The sequence below is a fragment of the Drechmeria coniospora genome, chromosome 03, assembly GCF_001625195.1.
Source record: "Drechmeria coniospora strain ARSEF 6962 chromosome 03, whole genome shotgun sequence".
Lineage (NCBI taxonomy): Eukaryota > Fungi > Ascomycota > Sordariomycetes > Hypocreales > Ophiocordycipitaceae > Drechmeria > Drechmeria coniospora.
In genome coordinates this window covers 2683513-2702278 of record NC_054391.1, presented here as the reverse complement: position 1 = coordinate 2702278, position 18766 = coordinate 2683513, and the positions used below count along the sequence as shown (strand labels likewise).

The following is an 18766-nucleotide window of genomic DNA, read 5'->3' as shown; positions in this document are numbered from 1 at the left end:
TTGCCCTCAACAATAGCCAAGTAGATGTACATCGGGAGGCACAGGTCGGTACTGCATCGTCGGGTTGCTGGGTGGGAAGCGTTGCTTGTTTTTTGTTTACGCCCAACGGCTCAGCAAAAGCAACCCCGCCCGGGATTTCCGCCGCATTCAGCAGGCTGCTCTGCTGCCGATGAGGGTGCTTCGTTGACAGCGTCTTTTCCATCATCGTCCGAGAGAACAAAACAAAAATCAGTCTTGCCGCCTATTCCCTCCCGGCGTGCGCATCTGAGCAAACCGGCATCGGCATTCACCCGTCAATTAACTCGTCCAATTTCGATACTTGAACCTCGACGAGGGTACCACGGGTACCAAGGAGTGTACATACGTGCCCGATCCGCTACCCTCCCTCCATTCTTCGCCAGCCAGCCTCGAGCCTCGGCATCGCAACAGTTTGCAGATTCCACTCCGGCGCGGGGAACGAGGACGACGAACCTGGCGCATCTCATTCCGACCCAACGTGGGAAGCTGAGGGATTTACGTCTTCTCTGCTCTGCCTGCCTGCCTACCTGTCCCGAAACGATGCCCTGACGGCCGTTGACGGTCATCCAGTCCGCCTTCGACGCCACGAAGAGACCTACCTGCCACCACCACCATCCTACCAATTTCGTATCCATCTACCGGCCTGCTGCCCTCCTCCGGCCTGCTGCCCTCCTCCGGCCCCTCCCCGCCCGCCCGCCTGCATTTCCTTGGGGCATTCTCCCTGGGGACCGAGGTAGCGAGCGAGCAGCTTCACGCACCCTTGATACCCACCATCTTGGGCTGCCTGGGCGAGATTCAGCTGGCGACTGACGACCGGCTGACCGGCATCCCTCCAACAAGGTGCAGGGGACAGCGATCAGCCCGTTCAACATGTCGTCCTTCGACCTCGCCCCCCCCGCAAGCATCCTCAACCGATATCCCTCGACGACATCTTCATCCGCATCCTCGGGATACTCCCTGTCGACAGACCACAGCCTCGGTAGCCAGTTCACTTCGGCATCCGCCACGAGCGGCGGCACCTCCCCCGGCAACCCCAGACAAAAATGTGGCCGCGGAAACGTGCTGGCGAGAGCACGAACCTTTGAGGCAGAGGCCATGACCGGCTCAGGCGATGCCCAGGACAATCAGGGCGGCCTTCCCCGACCGTCCCTCCGCACACTTCCGCAAGCACCCGCCGCGTCTGCCAAATCTCCCCTGACGCCGCCTCGCCACAGCACCCTGAGGCACGAGCGCGGCAAGAGCTGCGACGTTGGAAGCCTGTCGCTCGCCCACAAGGATGGCGCCCTGTCACCCCCGCGCCTTCTGTCCATGCGCCCCGACTCGATGCTGCTGACCAGATCCGACTCCCTCTGTCGGAGTCGTCTCGTGGCACCGAGCGGCCACTCGCCGCAGGTCGTGCACGCCGCCCACATCGGTCAACCCGATCTTGAGCTTCTCGGTCGCTCCTCCACGAGGGAGCTGCGCACGCTGTCGCGCCTTGCCCATTCCGAATCCGCCGACAACTTTGCCATCACCTCGCCAGCCCAGCAGGTCGTCGGCCTGCGCGGCCGGCGCAGACTGCAGCGTGCCGACAACGCCAACGGCGCCCACGACTCGAAGAGCAGCAGCTACGGGTGGGAAGGCCGCAACTGGATGGACAAGCAGCGCCAGTTTCTCCAAGCCTACGAGTATCTCTGCCATATCGGCGAGGCCAAGGAATGGATAGAGGACGTCACCAACAAACCGCTCGGCCCCATCGTCGAACTGGAAGAGGCCCTCCGCAACGGCGTCACGCTGGCCGAGGTAGTCGAGGCGCTGAACCCCGACAAGCGATTCCGAATATTCCATCACGAAAAGCTCCAGTATCGACATTCGGACAACATCGCCATCTTTTTCCGATACCTAGACGAGGTCGACCTGCCCGACCTCTTCCGGTTCGAGCTCATCGACCTCTACGAGAAGAAGAACATTCCCAAGGTCATCTACTGCATCCACGCCCTGAGCTGGCTTCTGTTCCGCCGCGGCATCGTCGATTTCAGGATAGGGAATCTCGTTGGCCAGCTGGAGTTTGAACACCACGAGCTCGAGGCGATGCAGAAGGGCCTGGATAAGCTGGGGGCCAACATGCCGACCTTTAGCAACATGGGTGCCGACTTTGGAATCCCGGGGCAGGAACCCGAACCGGAGCCCGAGCCCGAGCCCGAGGAGACGGAAGAAGAGCGAACCGAACGCATGTTGGCGGAAAACGGCGAGCGCATCGTCGACTTGCAAGCGCAGATGCGTGGTGCTCTGTTGCGGCTGCGGCTCAGCGACACCATGGCCACCCTCTGGCAGGGCGAGGAGGCGCTTGCCGAGCTGCAGGCGCGCATTCGCGGCGACTTTTCCCGACAGGTCATCGGCTATCGGCTCCAGATGCGACGCTTTGCAGTCTTCCTGCAGAGCGCCGCCCGCGGCTTTCTCCTCAGGCAAAGGCAGAAGGGGAGCGCCGAGTACTGGACGGCCACCGAGTCGGACATCCTGCATCTCCAAAGCCTGATCCGAGCCAACAGGATCCGACACGGCGTGCGAGACACGGAATCCCGGCTGGCGGTGTGCAGCGGGCCTGTGCGGACGGTCCAGGCCGTCTCCAGGGGGTTCTTGACTCGCAAGAGTCAAATGGCCCAGCAGCAGGAGACCCGGGAAACGTCCGGAACGGTGCAGCAGCTTCAGTCCCTTGCCCGTGCCATGCTGTTGCGAAGTCGCATCGGTCACGATCTCCAGCTCCTCGACTGCGACGCTGTCGCCGTCACCGAATTGCAGGCTGCCGCAAAGGCATCGCTGACGAGAGCGCAGCTCGGCCGCCAGCTGGAGCAGCTGCGCGCTCATGACGCGAGATGGATGGCCGTCCAAGGGCTCGTCCGAGGAGGGGCGGCCAGGAGGAAGCAGCAATCGCTGCAGGCTGAGCTGAGGCGGCATGCGCCGACGCTTGCGCGACTCCAGGCCACCATTCGGGCCGCGGCGATCCGCAGGGAACGAAGGGACCAGTTCGACGTATGGGAGGCCGGCAGGGACGAAACAGTTGCCCTGCAGTCGCAGCTGAGAGGCATGCTCGCGAGGCGGCGGATGCACGTCCTACGGCAGCGACTGGAGAATCACGAGCCGCAGATTCGCACTTTGCAGAGCCTCGTGCGAGGGCTCCTCCACCGCAAGCATCACGCGGCTACGCTCGACGAGCTGCAAACCCACAGGAGAGGCATCACGGCCTTCCAGGCCATCCTCAAGGCCATGATGTCTCGCGCCAACATCGACGACCTCATCACGGAGCTCACGGACGAGGAGGCTGCCATCGTCAACGCCCAGTCCGCCGCGCGCGCATTCCTGGTGCGCGCGCGCTTCGAGGAAAAGCAGCGATTCTTCAACGAGAACATGCAGAAGGTGGTCAAGATCCAGAGCCTCGTGCGTGCCAAGGTGCAGGGAGAGGCGTACAAGAGCCTCACGACCGGCCAGAACCCGCCGGTGAACGCGGTCAAGAACTTCGTCCACCTGCTCAACGACAGCGACTTCGACTTCAACGAGGAGGTCGAGTTCGAACGGATGCGAAAAACGGTGGTCCAGCAAGTTCGCCAGAACGAGATGCTCGAGCAGTACATTGATCAGCTGGACATCAAGATCGCGCTCCTGGTCAAGAACAAGATCACCCTCGACGAGGTCGTGCGCCACCAACACAACCATGGCGGCAGCTCCGTGGGGCTCCTCGCCAACTCGACCATGTCGTCCTCGAACCAGTTTGACCTCAAGGCCCTCAACAAGAGCTCGCGAAAGAAGCTCGAATCCTACCAGCAGCTGTTCTTCAGCCTGCAGACCCAGCCGCAGTACCTTGCGCGCCTCTTCAAGCGCATACGCGAGCAAGGCACGTCGGAGAAGGATTGCAAGAGAATCGAGCTCCTCATGATGGGCCTGTTCGGCTACGCGCAGAAGCGACGAGAGGAGTATTACCTGCTGAAGCTCATCGCGAGGTCGATGCGCGAGGAGATCGAGGGCGCCGGCCTTCTCCAGGAGTACGTCCGGGGCAACTACTTTTGGGCCAAGCTGCTCGCAAACTACACGCGATCGCCGAGAGATCGCAAGTATCTCCGAAGCCTCCTCGGGCCGCTGATCCGGGACAACATCGTCGAAGACCCAGCCCTCGACCTCGAGAGCGACCCGATGCAGATTTACCGGTCCGCCATCAACAACGAGGAGCTGAGGACGGGCCGGCCCGACCAGCGACCGCTCGACGTGCCGCGCGAGGTCGCCATCCGAGACCCCGAGACGAGACGGCTCTTCATCGACCACCTGCGGGACCTGCGCGAGATCTGCGACCAGTTCTTCCTTGCGCTGGAGGATCTCCTGCACATGATGCCCTACGGCCTCCGCTTCCTCTGCGGCCAGATGTTCGAGTCCCTGCGCCAGCACTTTGGCCGGGAGTCGGAGGAGAACCTGCTGCAGGTCGTCTCCCTCTGGCTGTGGAAGTTTTACCTCCAGCCGGCGGTGACGGCGCCGGAGCAGGTGGGCGTCATAGAAAAGACGCTCAGCCCCCTTCAGAAGAGGAACCTGAGCGAGGTGGCCAAGGTGATCGGGCAGATCGCCTCGGGACGACCATTTGGCGGCGAGAACGTGTACCTGCAACCGTTGAACGCGTTCGTCGCCGAGTCGATCGAGCGGCTGCGGAACATCACCGGCGACTTGATATTCGTGCCCGACGCGGAGAAGACGTTTGACATTGACGAGTTCAACGACCTCTACGCGAAGAATAAGCCGACGCTGTACATCAAGATGACGGACGTGTTCGCGATCCACAACCTCGTCGCGACCGAGCTGCCATCGATGTGCCCGAACCGGGACGACGTCCTGCGCGAGATCCTGCAGGATCTGGGGAGCGCGAAGAGCAACGAGAACGAGATGGAGGCGGCCGGCTCGTCGGACATCCACATGTTCCTGACACCCAAGCTCCACGACGTCGGCGACCCCGAATCGGACGCCAAGGCGCTCTTCATGGAGACGAAGCGATGCGTCCTGTACATCATCCGGGTCCAGACGGGCGCGAACCTGCTCGAGATCCTCGTGAAGCCGATCACGACCGAGGACGAGGAGAAATGGGAGACGGTGCTCCGGGACGACTTCTCGGTCGACGGCAACACCCGGGGAGCCTACTCGGACGCGAACAACATGGTCGACCTGACGAGGATGACGTACTACGAGCTCAAGCGGACGGCGCTGGAGAACGTGATGCGGCTGGAGCAGATGGGCCGGATCTCGAAGCACAACTGTTACCAAGACGTGCTGAACGCCATCGCCAGCGACATCCGGACCAAGAGCCGGCGGCGGGTCCAGCGGCAACGAGAGCTGGAGGGGGTGCGCCTCACGCTCGGGAACCTGCACGAGAAGGCGACGTACTTGGAGCAGCAGCGGAGGAGCTACGACGACTACATCGAGCAAGCGATGGCGACGCTGCAGAACAAGAAGGGGTACGTATTCCGCTCAGCCAAGGATGAGGATTTGCGTGCTAACGAGATGGGTGCCGCGACAGGAAGAAGCGTTTCCTCCTACCCTTCACCAAGCAGTACAACCACCAGCGCGAGCTCGAACGGAGCGGTCGCGTGCCCAAGTTCGGGAGCTACAAGTACAGCGCGCGTGCCTTGTCGGACAAGGGCGTTCTCGTCTCGTGGACGGGGCTCACGGACCGCGACTTGGACAAGATCAACTTGACGATTTCGTGCGACGAAGTCGGCATCTTCGCCATCGAGGGCTCCCGAGGGCACATCCAGATACCGGGGGCCAGCGCTCTGGTGCCGATCGAGGACCTTCTCCAGGCCCAGTTCGAATCCCACCAGTTCATGAACCTGTTTGAGGGCAACCTCAAGCTCAACGTGAACTTGTTGCTGCACCTCGTGTACAAAAAGTTTTACCGGACGCAATGATTTCGTTGCCGTTCTCGAGCCCGCTTTTTTCTCATTTGCTTGGGCGTGCGTGTCATTTGGAAGCAACGGAGCGGCTGCTGCATGGGGTCAGGTGTTCTCATGAATGGTTTTTGCATCTTTTGCTTTTGCCGGCTTCGACTTCGGTTTTGTCGCGCTACATTGATGGCGGAAGATGAGCGGTGACGGACACGACAATGGACCGGCGGATGGCAAGCATGAAACGGCGTCGACGTGGTGGACGCATGCGCAGGCTCCCCGGGAGTTGATTGACGTACATATGTGTATATATATATATATATATGCATAGACAGGGAGACAGTTGAATACGCCGGCGCTCCTGTTGGCACAATATAGTACATGTCACGGAAGAACAAAGGGTTCGATTCAGTGTTGTTGATACTGTCGATGCCCCTGAGGCGGGTTTGGACTTTACGATCAGGCACAGCAATGACAACAACTCGAAACTTGCAACTCTTGCTTGTAGGATGAGCAGTGGACTTGCGCTTTGGAAACGCATGCACAATAAATTACAGCAATACAGTACATACTTGTACTGTACAAGTACTGTATGAACAAGTACTGTACGGAGTATGTAAGTACAGGTACTGTATGAACAAGTACTATGAACAAGTACTATGAACAAGTACTGTATGAACAAGTAAGTACTGTATGTACAAGCACTGTATGTACAAGTTATACACCTACAATTGCGGGGCCAGATAAAGCCGCAAAGATAAGTACGTATTATTACCATCTGAGCCTAACAAGATCTGATCCAATTTATCCCGCCAAAATCTTATCCACACTCTGCAGCAAGACTACAATACTATCATATCCAACTTTCAAGGCCTGAGCCAAAAAAAAAAAAGCGACGTTTGCAACTCGACCGTAACCAAGGACATACTGCCTGTACCAGAAAAAGAGAGCAGGCGCGACATCGCAGAATAGAAGGTCGAAAAATCCAGTGCCCGCATCCTGCTTTTAAGCCAATTCTTCCTTCACCTCAGCCGATGGAGCAGCAAGTCTTCTCTTGTCCCGTCTGACAGACATCCCTGCCATGCTCTACGACCTCAACCTCGCTTGGTCGCCCGCGACGACGGCCGACCGCCTCCTCCAGACGCTGTCGCTCGCCCATTCGCTCGGATACGCCACCGTCGCCCTCAACCATACGCTCGAGGCTCCCTATCCTGCGAATCCCACCTCACCATTTCCTCCTCGTCCGGAGGCCTCACCCTCCGGGTCGAAGCTCCCACACGTCCTCCACCGTGCCACACTTCCCGTCTCGGACCCGGCCGCGTCAAGCTATCGGCTTCACGCCCTCGCCAACGTATACGACATCATCGCCGTCCGACCCCTCACGGAGCAGGCCTTTCAGAATGCTTGTCTCACCCTCGACGTGCCCATAATCTCCCTCGACCTCACCACCCAGTTTCCTTTTCACTTCCGACCCAAACCTTGCATGGCTGCCGTCTCACGCGGCGTCCGATTCGAGATTTGCTACGGCCAGCTCCTCGCCGCCGACGGCCGCGGCCGCGCAAACTTCATCGGCAACGTGACGAATCTCTTTCGCACCACCAGAGGACGTGGGTTCATCATCAGCAGCGAGGCCAAGGCGGCCATCGGTCTGCGCGGGCCGGCCGATGTCGTCAACATGCTGAGCGTCTGGGGCCTCACTAACGAAAAGGGCATCGAGGGCTTTCGGTCGACGCCGCGGAGCGTGGTGGTGAACGAGGGCATCAAGCGCAACGGTTTTCGTGGCGTCGTTCGCATCGTTCAAACCGCCACGAGAGAGGAGAGCGGCGCTGCCGCAGGTGCCAGCACCGAGGTCAGCCAGGCCAGCCAGAACACAAGCACCACAAAGGTGGCCCAGAGCCACAAGCGCAAGAAGGGCGAGAACGATGGCGGCCAGCTGCTGTCCAAGCCACGGGCCAAAAAGACAAAGCTGGCGGCGGCTCCCGTGGCCGATACCTAGCACAAGAACGAAGGTGTTAAGCGGATGGAGAGCCACGGAATGGACCAAAGTACCCCGCGAGAAACGGCGGCAACGGCATGGGGCGGGACTGGTAGCTGCGTCCTGCGTCGTCGAAGACTTCTTGGATGACCAGACAGACTGATACTGTATGGCTTGTGTGTCAGAAAACCGGCACCGCACAGCAATGGTCTTGCATTCTGGTGAAAGGCCTCCCACTTGTCCTCCATCATCATGCCGCCGCGGGTGCTGATTGGGTTGGAGCCGTCGATGGCTGATCCACCAGGTTGCCCAGGTTCAACACACTGCTCAGCGTAAGGCCAGAGAGGTTGACTGACGGCTGAGCGGGCGCTACCGCAGCGGCATTTGGAGCAAGTCGAGCAGGCTCGAGCGGGGCAGAGGCATCCGGGGCATTGCTCACGGGGCGAGAGGTTGGCGAGGGTGGCGCTCCGACAGTGTTACTGGTCGTCGTTGCCGTTGCCGCCATCTCGTTGAGTGCCGACGAGGAGCTGCTGGACGAATCTGCCTTTGTTGACACCAAGCGGCTCACGCTGGCTCGCTCGGTCCTCGCGATTCCCTCACCTGGCACCGGAACGACTGGAGGGGAATCTGGCGCTGGCGGCGAGCCAGAAGAATACGTCGTCCTGGGCTTGGAAGACTCGGGGATCGGAATCGTCGACACGCCTACACCGTTGCCGCCGTCTTGGCCGCTGGGGGTCGCCGAACCGACAGGCTTGGATGGGGACGAGAGCATCTGGCCGTTGCAAATTACCTGTAGGGAATCGCCAGTAGGTTTGAGGGGGCATTCCGGCCTGGCGACTGCCTGAGCGTCGCCGTGGTCAGAGTGTTGTCCATCGGACAGCCTCCCGTTTGAGAATTAGTGGCTTACCGTTGTGCTGGCCGATGCCATGACCGTGTGGGTGTCCGCATTCGCCTGCTGCTGTGTACTCCGAGAAGATGAAGGCTGGGCCCGGGCGTTAGCACAACTTGTTGAAGGGGGTGTGCGCAGTTTCTTACAGCCCGCTCCCGACAAGATGCCGTGATCGTCTCAGTGACTGTGCTCACGACCTCGGTGATGATGACCGTTTGGAGATTCTGAGCCGCAGACTGTGCGTGATTCATCAGCACGACTCGTGAAAAGGATGTAAGCTGCGTACGGGTTGTTGCTGGCAAGACGCCGTGACGGTTTGGGTAACTGTGCTCGCAAGCTCCGTAATGGTGACGGTCTGTGGGGTGGCCTCCGCTGGTGCCGGCACCGTCACCGTGGTCAGCTTGAGTCTATGTTGTAGCAGATGACATCAGTTTTACAACTCATACTGCGTGGCAAGCCAGAGCCGACGTACCCCTCGAACTTGGGGGTTGTAGTCGGAGGAGGCTCATTCTGATTTGGAAGGGCCTCATTCTGACTCGGAGGGGCCTCGTTCTCATCTGGAGGGGCCTCGTTTTCATTTGGCAAAGCATTCTCCTGGGGGGATGGCGCGTCGAGACGCGGCCGGTCTGGGTTCTGTGAGGGTATGCTCGCCGTGGAGTTGACGGCCTCATTGCCGCTTTGGCCGCCGGCACCGTTGATGGTAACGTGTTGTTGGGTCGTCTCGGCGTCGGCTTCCCTCACCATTGAATTTTCCGTGCTACCCTGGCCTTGGTCCGCCGTGGCATTAGAATTGGTATGTGCACTCCAGACTCTAACACGATATCCTCCCGGTAGGTGCCTTGGTTGGCTCCTCTTCTCAGCCTGTTGAGGCTGTGCAAAGCAGCTCATCGATATGGCCTAGAGGGTGCGTGTCAGATTGACGCAGGTCCTCGATTGATTGGAACATTTCTGACTTGCACAACCAGCCAGGTTGCCAGAATGCGAAAGGCAGAGGCCTGCATTCTCATCCGCGGGACCAGCCAGACGTCACGCACTGCACGGCAGCAGGATAGGCCAAGCGAACAAACAACGAACAGCGGCGATTTGCGAAAAAGAGGCGGTTCTGGATCTGAGAAGTGGCGAATAGAAGAATGCAAAGTTGGCCAATTGAAAGACGAAGAAGCAGACTGACGGTCCCATGTGCTGCGATCGATGCTTGGTCTCAACCCAAATGTACAGCGTCTGAACGAGTAGGTGGTAGCAACTACCTATTAGAGAAGCGCAACCAATGGCAGCTGAAGATGTGAGTCGGCAGAGAGAGAGAAGGCATGGCAGGGGAGAAGGCCATGGGATGGAGAGATATCAAGAGATGTGGAGGTAGGAAACCAGCAAGGCAAGCGACAAACGTTCAGTTTCGGCATCGGGGACCCGGGCTCAAGGGGGGTTCGAGTGAGGAAACAAGACCTCCGAGGAGAAGCTGAAGCAGCGTCGTCAGCATTACGGAGGAGTGCTAAGTAGGTAGACACGATGTTGAATTTTGAGTGATAAGCCGTGACATGTTAGAGGCTCAGGGTAAGGGGTTTGACAATGTGTAAAGGTGAGACGGGCACCCAACGTCCCAGACACCCTCCGTTTGGGTCCAAGCTGAGCTGGCGTCAGGCGGCGACAAGGATGAGTTTCGAGGGTAGCAGGCACCTTGTTATTGTCTGGATGCTCGATACTATGCGTAGAACTAGATATTCCAAGCTCCGGAAGGGTCCTCTCGTCGTCGTAGGTTGTTTGAGTCGCAGCATTCTGAGGCGCAGGCGCTGTCCCTTCCTCTCGCGATGCCTATCAATTGCTGTACCGAGACTCCTCGGCGCCATGGCCGTGCTGATGTTTACTCCCCTGCAAAGGTGGCCGGCGATTGAGGCAAGGACATTGCAGCGGCAAGTCGGATGCGGAACAAGAGTGGCGTGACGATGGACTTTGATGCATCGATTCCCAGGTTCCGTCCGCCTCTGGGAGCTCGGACATTACGTCACATGCGTACGCGTGCTCTGTCGTCAAGTGCGGATAATCCATCCCGCCGAGATACAGGCCGCCCTCCAATCAAGGTACTCAAGTTATCATATTGGGAGGCCGAACGGAGTGCTCTCAGTCGACACCGGCGGCCCGTATGTATGTTACTTGCAAACTACAAACCGCAACGTCGCCATGAAACAGCATGAACTGACGGCATGGCAGTTCTCGACCGCCAAAACGCCAACCGGCGACTTGGCTCCTCCACCGCCCCAACGGCGTGTCAGACCACCAGAGATGAAAACACATCGTGCAGCCTGTGTTTCAACAATACCGCCCTTCTCCCCTCTGTGCTCCCGAATCTCGGCTGGCGTAGAACTAGAACGCAGCTCATCGGGTGAGGATGCGGAATGGGAGAGACAATCTAAGGGCCCGAATGTGACTCGGCGCCCCCGGATGAACCTCCAAGCCATCCCCTCAGCCATCCACTCTTGACGCAGCTCCAGTTCCAGTGGTAATTATCATGCTTTCCGGTCCAAGGCTCTCGATGCAGCCGGCCCCTTGACCGATGTCACTCGTTGCTCCCCACTGCGCCGGAACCTGGGCATTAATAGGAGCGATGCCTAGGGTAGGGACGTGCCGGATATCTAATCGACGAGGAGGGTGAGGTGGGATTGCAGAAATGCCCAACGTAGGTCTCCTACTCTCAACCCCGATGGGATGCCTATTCAGCCATTTCGTTGCATGAACAAGGTCGATGGTATCATCCGCTCATTTGGTTCAGCGTACTCGTCGTCGTCACCCACCTTACGACGACGCAACCCCTTCCGGTCCTTGCGGCGAGGCATTCTCTCGTCCTCTGTGCGGTGGGATATTCACCCCCTCAAGTCCTTTTTGGATCATGCCCGCCTTCCTCCCATACTCGATATTGGGCGTCACGGCGAAATCGCCTCGCGCCGTGAACCAGAGCAGCGTCTCCGGCTCCGGCCCCCGGGAAGGCACTTTCTTCCCCTTCTCCCCGGAGTCTTCTTCCTTATCCTCGTCATCGCCGTCGTCGTCGTCGGCGCCATCGTTGTCGTCGTCGTCGCTGTCGTCGTCCAACCCGCGTCGCAGTCCAGTCCGAACGCTGTCCACGCCCAGCTCACGCTCCTCCTTCGTATACACATCGGCCGCTTCATCGCGAACGTATGCGGCGATGCAGCCGTGTGTCCATTCGCGCAGCTCGCCCCATATGTCCTGCAGCTCTGCCACGCCCTTGGCCGTGGCAAGCGTTGCCGTCTCGAGACCCTCGGACACGAGCCCTTCCACGTCCGGCTCGAGCTTTTTGCGTAGCAGCTGCGTCAGGATATTTTCCTGGGTACGTCCCGGATAGTTGGTAGAGGGGCGTATCGCGATTCGAGAGAATAGGTCCGAGTTCTCGCCGAGGTTGTGCAGCACCGTTTGTAGATTTCGCTGGAGGATCTGGGCCGATGCCTGGAGGGAGGAGCTGCGTTGCCCGTTAGCCGACGCAGGAAGCGCTTCAACACAGGCCGGTCGCGTACGGGGGCGGCAACGGATTGCTCTTCATGATGCTCATCTTCAAGCTCTGGATGCTGCTGGACAGTTGCGCCAGTCGGGAAAGCGTCTGCTCCACAGACTTGAGCTCGTCCGCGTCAAGCCCGAGAGTCGCCATCTTCTTCACCAATCCTTTGCCGTTCCTGCGCGGTCCAACCGGGTGTGCTTGGCCTGTCTTGTGCGGGAGATGCGCGACTTGGAAGACAGGAGCCAGGGCGGGTGCATGACGGCAGACGATCGAAGTGCACCCGGGAAGCTTGCATGGGGTGGAAGGCTCGCAACATGGTGCCCCAGTTCAGCTGCATGCATAGTAAGTAATACCTGCCTAAGCCCAGCACCTGCTTGCTGAACGGTTGCTTTCCATACGGTGGACGGAGCACGCACACCGAACCCCTACAGTACTTACGGGGTACTAGGTACTTGCAGTATACATGTGCTGCACACACACACTCCATGTAAACTGGAAGTACAGTACTTGCAGCATTTATAGGTGTACTGTAATTACTCCGTCCTCCGTACTTGCAACTGATATTATTACTTGTACAGAGTACGACGACTACAACTATTACTGGGGTTATGAGAGCTTCCAATTGTCCACCATTGCTATCCTACAAGTTGTACTTGCATACAGTATGCTCCGTATTATTCTTTGACTTGGTGAACCTTTCGGCGGTGTACATGTACATTTCTGGTCAGTGACACCTACGGTACTTTCTCGAAGCATGCAATGATCGATTCCTACGCAAATCACCCATGAATGGCAACGGAGAGGATAGAAAAACGCACTTCTTTCAGCGTCGGTATCATCACTGCACTGTCCCCTTGCTTGCCTTGGTCCGCCGTGCCCAATGAACCGCGATACTACTTCGCACGGCTGGTCCCAGCAACTTCGACCCAGCAAGCAACCGGCTCAAGCACAGCACGACACGCGAAATTTGGACGGAGTAGCGATTAATTATAAGTACCTCGTACGAATAACATCTATGCATGAGCCGTCGAACATTCTTTAATCGGCGTCCCGCCGGCAGTCGAGCTCTTTCGGCCAGCGCCGGTAGGCCCTACATCGAATGGGAAACATTCTCGCCACAGGCGCGAGCCGAAACGAAATGGCAAGGACACAGCTGAATCGATAGAATTAAAATGCGGCCAATCTGCATATCGAACAAGGTATCTGAAAAGCAAAAAGAAAAAAAAAAAAGGCCAACGATCGGGAGCGCGACGACTAAGGTTGAGTGCTGAGATGCGAAGTGAGGAATGGACAAAGTGATACAAGATTGCAAATTAAAATGGGAGAAAAATGCCAAGTGAATCAAGCAGTTTGAAGGAGAAATGAGAAGAGAGCGGCGTCGCTGTCATGGACCAGCCAATCAACCTGCCAATGCTCCAGTCCATCAGCGTACACTGCCACACTGCTGAGCATCCACTGCCGAGCATCCAATTTCTGCTGCAGAGAAATCGAACGTATGCATACCCCCCTCCCCCCCTGTGCGATGTCTTTTCATAAATGCACCATCGTCGCTAAACGCTGATTCACGGCTCAAGCCGAGCAACAATAACGACAACGCAGAAGGGCAAAGAGACCTGAAGCAGCCGACGGACACCTGCTAGTTCTCGAATATCATCAAGGAAATGAGGTGCAAGGTAGGGCGACGGACGCGAGGAAAACAACATGAGAAAGAGCTAAACGCCGTTGAGACCCTGAGCGCTGGAAAAGCGAACAAAAAAAAAGAGGCGGAGGGGAGGGGGAGGGGCACCGCAAAGTACGCAAAGCAAAGCCAAAGCCGTTCGAAAGGCACCCGGGTAGGTATGCGCTTAGGACCATGGGAACCAGAAACTGCCTAGCGAGACGAGGAATGGTTCATTCCAACCATGGCCGGATGAATTAATACACGCTGTCCTCATCCGCACCCTGCGAGGTCATGGAGGGCGTGGATGCGGCCGAGGAAGCTTCGGGGTCGTCGACGTAGCCAACAAGAGCCTGCGAGTGCAGCTTGAACGACTCGCCCATCAAGCGCGTGATCCTACGAGGCATGTGGTTAGCATCGGTGCACCGTCGCCCGGCGAGCTCGCGACGACTTACCCCCAGACCACGACTTCGTCGAGCATCGAGCCCCAGAGTCGGGCGATGACGGAGCTGAGGTGCGGCGTGTAGCCGTCCATCGACTCCCTCTTGAAGAGGAGTCGAATCTTGTTGTACATGTCCACCTCCTCGGGCGTCGCGGGCTCTTCGTCGTGTTCCAGGCGATAGAGCCACAGCGACAGGATGATGATGAGATCCATGCCGCAGAGAGGGTGCTCGACGCTCCAGTTGGTGGGCGAGGTTCGAGCCACCCAGCGGATGCCTTGGACGACGGCCGTCTCGATGCAGTTGTAGCATTCCTGAATGACCTTGATCATCTCGCTCGAGCGCTTCACGCGGTCTCGAGCGTGAGACATGGCCGCCGCAACCTCGTACGGGTCGTGGTACCGCAGCGCCTCCTGCACACCCTTGAGATCCACCTCGAGGCGGCCGCGGGCGTTGCGATACATGGCCTTGGCGTTGAAGACGAGGGGATGCTGGCCCTTGAGGGGACCGCTGAGGGGGACGACGACCGACTCGGCTTCGCACAGGTCCAACGACTTCTCCCACGTCTCGAGGGCAAGCCGAAGCTTGTACTCGGTGACGACGTCCTGAAGCGCCTCGGGGCTTCGCTTGTGATACCAGACCTCGAGAAACAAGGCGTTGATCATGACGCGCGTGGCGAAGGCGCTGTACGTGAGCGTTTCGCCTTGGAAGAGGTTGTCGTGGGCGTCCATAAAGGTCACGGCCGGGGACGCCGTCAGCTGGGCTCGCCAGGCGGCCTCGTCGGCGACCTGCAGGTTCCAGAGAGCCTCCGTCGAGGGCAGCTGGAGGTCCTCAAACTCGTTGAAGCCGATGGCCGGCGTGTGGTTGTACGTCAGGGTGAGCATGCCGAAGAAGATGTAGACGGCGTAGTAGGTGCGTCGGCAGCCCTCGTCCTCGACCCACTCCGAGCGCGCGGGCTTGACGGCGCCGCGGGCCTCCTGGCGAAGCTTGAGCTCGTACCGGTTGCCGGCCACCATGTTGGCGAGCAGGCTCTTGATGGAGCAGGCCCACTCCAGCCCCTTGGGGTCGCCGCTCCAGCTGGCGAAGACCATGTTCAGGAGGGAGCTTTGCATGGTCCACAGGGGGCACTTGCGGGAGCTGAAGTTTTCCTTGTTCTGCAGGAACTGGTTGACGAGCACCTTGGAGCCGATGTGGAGCATGTAGGCCTGGTCCTGGTCGAACGAGTACAGGGCGCCGATGCTCAGGACGGCCAGCAGCAGCGGGGACGACACCTGGGCCGGCTTGAACGAGGCCGGGTGCAGGAAGGGCAGGTGGTGATGGAACATGCCAAAGTACGTCGCCAGGTAACGGTTCAACGAGCCCAGGCCCGGAAGGCGGAAGCCTTCGGGGATGGCATGCTCGCCATCGTAGCTCCGCAGCGTGTCTAGGACGGCGTTGCGCTCGTCGTCGTCGTCGACCTGCGGTGCCTTGAAGCCCGCGTGCGAGGCGTTGGGTGTCGGGGGAGGCTGAGACGCCGAGCTGGCGGCGGCGGCGGCGGAGGCGGCGGCGGCGGGTTGCGAGCCGGTCCTGGCCTTTGCGCGCGGGCTGGCCATGGACGGTAGCTTGCCGGCTTGCTGCTGGGCGGCGGCAAACGAGTGGTGCGATTCGAAGGAGCCCGAGGTGCTCGACGAGATGGAGTGGGCCTTGGGCTCGGTCACGGACGGAGCCATGAAGCTCTCCCACTGCATCTGGGGAAGGGCAATGGCGCCCGACGGATAGGTGACGGTCGACTCGACGATGGAGGAGCGGCGTGGCGAGTAGGCCATGGAGGAGGCGTCGTCGTAGGCGCCGGCGTCGCCGCGCATGGCCGCCGTGGCCTTGTGATGCAGGTCGGCGACGAGCATGGCCGCCGTCTCGACGTCGAATATGCCATCGTTGCCGGCTTCCATCTGCTCCAGGGTCGACGTGTCCAGAGGCAGGGCCGCCTTGGAGGGGCCGCTGATGGTTCGAGTCTTGGGGCCGCCGGCACGACGTTTGCCGTCGCTGTGCAGCGGGATGCCGCCGTCCTTGGCGTGCACGGTCCGGTCATGCCTGAGAAGAAGATCGCGGCGGACAAAGGTGCTCCTGCACTTCATGCATTTGAACGGTCGTTCCTTTGTGTCTGGGATTTCGTCAGCATCCGCGACGGCACGCGAGAGAGTAAGGATCACGACGGCAAAGGGCGGGGGGAGGAGGGAAGGCGGGCAGGACGAGAAGCCCGCGCACGCCATAGCTTCAACGGCGGACGGGGCTGCAAGGACAAAGGGGTGTTTGCTCCCTCTCTCGAGGGTCACGGTACGTACGGGATCGCTCGTGTCGGCTTCGGTGTTCGCTCCTGCTGAAGGCCCTGTTGCAGAACTGACACTTGTACTTGCGCTCGGGGGCGAGGGACGCCTTCCGCGAGGATGATGCCGAGACCGGCGGCGGCGGCGGAAGCACTGCGACGCTGGCACCAGGCATGTTGATGGGCAGCCCTGTCGTGCGTGTGGTTCCAAGGATCGACAGCGAGGCAACGACGGTGAAAAAAAAATAAACGTCACACACTGCGGCCGCAGGCTGGTCAGTACGATGGTTGAATATCGTACGTTTCTGGGTTCTCGCTGTTGACTCCTCGCTCCTCGCTCACACGCGCTCCCGTGGGGTTTAAAGGGTGGCAGTGGTGGATTTGAAGGTGACGCTGGTCATTGGAACCGGTAGTATGCCAGTCATGGAAATGCTGTTTGGTTGTTCGCTAGTCAAGCCCGAGGTTCTGTCCGCTTGGGCGGGTCTGTCCGGTCCGAAGGAAGCAGACGAATATCGATGGCGAGAAGAGGGGATCGTTGACGCGATATGGGATGGAGGGGAGGGGAGAGGAGGGGGTGTTGCCGGACGATGGGTGGAGGGGAAGGATGGAGGAGGAGGAGAGAGGTGTTGATCGAGGAGCAAAGGGGAGGGAGGGGGAAGGTAGACTCTGGGGCATAAGCTGCATGCTAGGGGTTGGCAACTTTGGGGGGGGGGGGGGGGAGGGGCGCCCGCAGAGAAGGGATGGAAAGAAACAGAGGGAAAGTGGGCAAGTGGGAAAGTGGGAAAGTGGGAGGGGAGGGAGGGGAGGGAGGGGAGAGGGGAGGGAGGGGGTAGGCCCGCGATGGAGCGAGCGGAGGGGCTGGGCTTTGGTGGCTGAGGAGGGCGGGAGCTGTCGCTGCAGTGCTGTGCCTCGAGAGGGGCTCCAAGTCAGTGAAGCGCGCTGCGCGTCTTGGCCATCCCGGTACCTTAGTGCTACCTGCTAAGGTACGTACAAGCAGTACACTACTTGCACGTACCTCTACGCACTCTCCCGCAGTAGGTACCTGTACAGTACGATGGTAGGTAAGTAAGTATATCAAAGTCAGGGCACGTGTCTTAGCCCGGCTCGTTCTCGTGCAAGCCAAGTACGTGTATTACTCCGTACATGCTCAGGGCACGGAGTGCACACACATGTACGCCTACCCAGAGGCGTGCAATGAATACTCTGCACATCGCACACGTATTTCAGGCGTGCCCATCATTGTCATGTACGGCGTCTCGCAGCGCGGCTCTCCGTCGTGGGCAAAATTTGGATGCAGGAACTAGATACTCGTCCTTGGTACAAGCAATACGGAGTATTGCAAGTAATTACTTACTTTAAGTATTTCGTGCTTTTTGGACTTCGATATGCATGGTACCTGCTAGTACCTACGCCGGTACCTGGGTAGGACACTCGTCCCACGGGTACTCCGTACATGGGAGACCTCCATCCAGTCGGCGTCATCGAAGCCCATGCCAACGCCGCGCGGTCCACTGTGGTCCACTTGCTGCAGCAGATCGGGGACAACCTACAGGACGTCCCGTCCCTGGTGACTCGGAATGGGCAAGCCGGCGCTAGTTTGAAGCTGGTATGATTACTCGTGCGTGCATGTATCCGTACTTGACGCACTTGTGCCGCTTACAGTACGGTATTGCCCGTATATTGACAGGACGGTATCGCGATGCTGACGGATCAGGTCCCGACAGCTTTTCGAAGCATTCGGCATTTGTATTGCGTGGAACAAGTAGCCTCGGGACAAGTCCGCTGAGAGGAGGAGAGGCACGTTGGTAAGTTGGTGCTAAGCATAACCTAAGTATCGGTACCCGGGAACAAGTGGATTCCTCCCGAATCACGGTGCGGATGGCCCGTCCATGTGGTACCCAGTACCAGTGCCCACTTCCGAGGACTCTCGGTGCAAGTAATACTCGTACTGTAGGTGTGCAGTACAGTACTTGGTAGGTACTAGGTACCTATGTTGCGCAATCGCCGAGCGATGGGTGCGAGTACTGTACGGAGTACATGTATTAATTACGTGCACTTGCACGTACGGAGTACTTGGTCACTCGTTCCC

At 59.1% G+C, this 18766-nt stretch overlaps 5 protein-coding genes across 5 annotated transcripts; 2 read left to right on the top strand and 3 right to left on the bottom strand.

Annotated features, from left to right (window-relative positions):
- Positions 1–888: 888 nt before the first annotated feature.
- On the top strand, positions 889–5936 carry DCS_06557 (ras GTPase activating protein; the record flags this gene model as incomplete). Its single annotated transcript, XM_040803845.1, has 2 exons — positions 889–5483; positions 5546–5936. The coding sequence occupies 2 exons, from the start codon at positions 889–891 to the stop codon at positions 5934–5936; spliced, it is 4986 nt and encodes a 1661-aa protein (XP_040653949.1).
- Positions 5937–6993: 1057 nt separating this feature from the next.
- On the top strand, positions 6994–7908 carry DCS_06556 (ribonuclease P complex subunit Pop2; the record flags this gene model as incomplete). The annotated part of the gene is made up of 1 exon (XM_040803844.1): positions 6994–7908. The coding sequence occupies one exon, from the start codon at positions 6994–6996 to the stop codon at positions 7906–7908; it is 915 nt and encodes a 304-aa protein (XP_040653948.1).
- Positions 7909–8137: 229 nt separating this feature from the next.
- On the bottom strand, positions 8138–9777 carry DCS_06555 (uncharacterized protein; the record flags this gene model as incomplete). The annotated part of the gene is made up of 6 exons (XM_040803843.1): positions 8138–8728; positions 8795–8869; positions 8923–9012; positions 9063–9183; positions 9249–9673; positions 9730–9777. 6 exons carry the CDS (start codon positions 9775–9777, stop codon positions 8138–8140), a joined length of 1350 nt encoding a protein of 449 aa, XP_040653947.1.
- Positions 9778–11563: 1786 nt separating this feature from the next.
- DCS_06554 (RNA polymerase II mediator complex component Med8) lies at positions 11564–12428 on the bottom strand (the record flags this gene model as incomplete). Its single annotated transcript, XM_040803842.1, has 2 exons — positions 11564–12242; positions 12298–12428. The coding sequence occupies 2 exons, from the start codon at positions 12426–12428 to the stop codon at positions 11564–11566; spliced, it is 810 nt and encodes a 269-aa protein (XP_040653946.1).
- A 1764-nt stretch (positions 12429–14192) lies between these two features.
- On the bottom strand, positions 14193–16853 carry DCS_06553 (C2H2 finger domain protein; the record flags this gene model as incomplete). Its single annotated transcript, XM_040803841.1, has 3 exons — positions 14193–14331; positions 14391–16644; positions 16697–16853. The coding sequence occupies 3 exons, from the start codon at positions 16851–16853 to the stop codon at positions 14193–14195; spliced, it is 2550 nt and encodes an 849-aa protein (XP_040653945.1).
- Positions 16854–18766: the final 1913 nt, after the last annotated feature.